The 3,535-nt window shown below is 52.8% G+C and overlaps 1 protein-coding gene across 1 annotated transcript; it reads left to right on the top strand.

Moving 5' to 3' along the window:
• Nucleotides 1–237: 237 nt before the first annotated feature.
• LOC138926724 (uncharacterized) lies at nucleotides 238–2,781 on the top strand. Its single transcript, XM_070281838.1, has 2 exons — nucleotides 238–2,178; nucleotides 2,243–2,781. The coding sequence occupies exon 1, from the start codon at nucleotides 596–598 to the stop codon at nucleotides 2,036–2,038; it is 1,443 nt and encodes a 480-aa protein (XP_070137939.1). The 5' UTR covers nucleotides 238–595; the 3' UTR covers nucleotides 2,039–2,178; nucleotides 2,243–2,781.
• The last annotated feature ends 754 nt before the right edge of the window (nucleotides 2,782–3,535 follow it).

The following is a 3,535-nucleotide window of genomic DNA, read 5'->3' as shown; positions in this document are numbered from 1 at the left end:
ATAATTTTAAAAGTAAAATAAAAAATAAAATGAATATCCCAAAGCATAAAATCGTTGCTTCGTTAGTAGCGGTCCAGCCGCTAGACTTGGGATCTATCTTAGAATTACACATTAGATTCGGTAATCCACCAATTTTTGTTTATGAACAGGAGCTGGTAACTGAATGGAATTGTAAAGCTCGTTAAAATTTTGAATTTTTAATATTTTTTTAATGTGTTAGATGGCCGTCAGCCAACGGGTACAACAGGGGGACCTACGCGCAAGCAATTGCGTGCCGTAACTGTGTACACCGCTGGTAGTGCGACTATACTCTCCACGTGAGGGCGGCTGGTAACAGGTCCCGGTAAGGTCATGTCTCTGCCGAGGATGCTGGCTAATGGTAGTCGGGCGGGGAGAAGAACACTCCCTTCCTTAAATTACCCCAATCCAAGGTGGAACAGCATATGCCGAAGGATGCGTGTCCGAGGGGGGGCTCGGACGCTAATATGCGAACTCTGGGGGACAGGCCGACCTCCCAGTTTTAACCAGGCTTATCGTGACAAGCGGGCTATGTCATGATGGACGAACCCCTTCCCGCCTACTCGTGGGACCAAATATGAACACTTTACCTAATAACAAAAACCAAAGCGGAGAGCGGAACTCCCTAAAAAAGACCGGAAATGGGGCCAACGGCCCGTCAAACTCCAAGGCCCTCAAAAGCCAAGGAGTTGCTGAGATGGAGAAGTCCCCCACAGAGGGACAACATCTGGAGGCGGGACGCGCCGGTGCGGTGGAGGTTGCCAAGGCAACTTCTTCCAAAGCGGGGCTAGCTATGGGACCACCGAACGGTGTGGAGAGGAAGACCCCAGGGTCAACCTCTAAACCAACCGGCGGTGCCCCAAAGGCGAACCCTGGTCCGGAAGCGTCTCACTCGACGCAGCGTAAAGGATCCTACAAGGACAGAAGAAGAGCAGCCTTCATTCTGATGAGGGCGGACCCATCGGCCGAAGCCAACCCGGACCAGGCCGAGATTATTAAGTGGGCAAGGGAGATCCTACCCGACTTCAATCCGGAAAAGGCGGGAGAAAGGCTGGATCCGAAGAGACGCACTGGGTCAGACCCTGCCAAGGAGGCCGCGCAAAGCGCGAAGAGGCAGAGGTCCACAGAGGGAGAAGCCCCCCAGGCCAAGAAGAGGAAGGCCCAGCCGCAGCCGCCCAACCGCTCGTTCGCTGAGGTGACGAAGGGAAGAACCCTAATTGGAGTCCTGGACAAGGGCTCCAAGGATGGGCTCATCCCCAAGGAACTCTGGCGACGAGTGGTAAACGAGTTGCATGGGCGCTTCGTGGAGGAGATGCTGCGAAGTGGAGGACCCCCACCTGAATGCGAAGACGCAGGATGGTACCAGGGTAGCGTCAAGGTGATTGCTTGCCAAGACGCGCGATCGGTGGAAACCTACAAGCGGATGATTGCATCGCTTGGAGAGGTCTACCCTGGAGCTAAGCTGGTGGCGGTTGACTGGGACGAGATCCCCAGCAAACCGAGGGCGCGAGTGTGGCTCACAGAAAAGCCAGCCGACCCTAAGACCATCCTGACCATGCTTAGGATGTGCAACCCGACGCTCCCCACGGCGGACTGGAGAGTCGCCAAGGTCGAGGAGGCGGTGGGATTGCGGAGGCAGGTCGTCCTCACACTAAACGAGGAGACCGTAAAAGCCCTGGAGAGGACGGAGCACCGGCTTAAATACGGATTCGAGCATGTCTCGGTCCGTATATATAAATCTGATGCGAAGGCCAAGCCAGGAGGTATTGGTCTGGAGGCAGACACGCAAGAGCCAGACTTGGAGGAGCCGACCGAAGAGGGGCACCCGGAGGAAATGTCGGATGAGGAGGAGGACATTCTAGAAGGGTACACCTCGGAGGAGAGCGACTTGGCAAGGGCGCTTGGTGGTGTCGGAATGGAGGACTCTCTGCTGGGCTCCGAGACGGAGGCAGAGATAACTGTGGTGGAGGTTTGTAAGGATGTCCCTGACGATCTTACAAATAAACCTCCACCACAGTAAAGCAGCGTCAGCTGCCCTCCTTCTCCACCTCGCCGAGAGTGGAGCAGATGTGGCCCTCATCCAGGAACCCTGGATCCTAGGAGACAGGATTCTTGGGCTGGGGGCGTCGGAGTTCAGGCTCTGCAAAGCCAACACTACAGGTAAAAGGCGAGCCTGCATCCTCGCAAAAAAGAACCTTAACCTCTTTTTGCTACCCAATTTCAGCAATGAAGACCACGTAGCCGCAGCCGTAGAGAGCCCAAATGGCCCTCTAAGGATATGTTCGGCGTATATGGGCCACGACCAGGAGGCCCTTCCCCCGCACCCGCTGATCAAACAGCTGGTGGAAGACAGCAGGAAGCACAGGATCGACCTGATCATAGGTTGTGATGCTAACGCCCATCATCATCAGTGGGGCAGCACTGACACAAACGAGAGGGGTGAGTCAATCTTCGATTTTATCCTAGGCTCTAATCTTTTGGTGGGTAACAGGGGTACAGAACCCACTTTCATAGTCAAGAACAGAAGAGAAGTACTTGACGTCACTCTTTACTCTGAATCCCTAGCAGACAGGATTGTTAGATGGGGAGTCCTAGAGAAACACTCATTCTCAGACCACCGATACATAGAATTAGTGGTCAATTTCGAGAACTTTAATCGACTAACGGTACGCAACCCGAGAAAAGCGAACTGGGAGTTATATAGAAAGAAGCTAGATAGTTCCTTGGGAAATCCTCCAACAGGGAATGTGGATAGTAGGGCAGCCCTGGATTCCATGGTGGATTCGCTCACGGCAGCGTGCGCCAGGGCATTCAATAAAGCTTGTCCCAAAATCAGATCGGGCAAAAGCAAGTCAAAGAAACCACCTTGGTGGTCGCAAACACTTGCGCCTTTTAAAACCAAGGCCCGCAAGGCCTTCAATTTTGCCAGAAAAACAAACTCGGAGGCAGCCTGGGAGTCGTACAAAGCGGACCTTAGGCGATATAATAAAGAGCTTCGCAAGGCAAAAAGAAATGCCTGGGCCGAGTTCTGCACGAACATTCAGGAAACATCAGAGGCCTCTCGACTCAGGAAGGTCCTTGCAACTACTGCACCAAATGTAGGATACATTAAAACCACAGAGGGTAACTGGACATCGTCCAGCAAAGAAACCCTTGAGGCTCTCATAGAGACACATTTCCCGGGATGCTCTCGAGAAGACGCAACCCTGGAAATACAGACACAGGGGAATAACCCACCCACCAACAATCCACTTGAATACCTATTGAATGATAGATATCTCAGCTGGGCAATAAATAGCTTCAAGCCCTTCAAATCCCCGGGTCCAGATGGCATTGTACCGGCTCAACTAATTAAAGCCGGTCCCAACCTGAAATCATGGGTCAAGACAGCTTTCTCAGCAATCTTCAGGATGGGCATTGTACCCCAAAGGTGGTTGCGGACGAAAGTCGTATTTATACCCAAGGCGGGAAAACCATCTCACTGCACCCCCAAGGACTTCAGACCAATAAGCCTGTC

The sequence above is a fragment of the Drosophila bipectinata genome, chromosome XL (genome assembly GCF_030179905.1).
Source record: "Drosophila bipectinata strain 14024-0381.07 chromosome XL, DbipHiC1v2, whole genome shotgun sequence".
Classification (NCBI taxonomy): Eukaryota; Metazoa; Arthropoda; class Insecta; order Diptera; family Drosophilidae; genus Drosophila; species Drosophila bipectinata.
This window is presented reverse-complemented; position numbering and strand designations above follow the sequence as displayed.

Excerpts from the sequence above, each read along its gene's own strand:
- LOC138926724 (XM_070281838.1), top strand. The coding sequence starts at position 596 with ATGAACACTTTACCTAATAACAAAAACCAAAGCGGAGAGCGGAACTCC.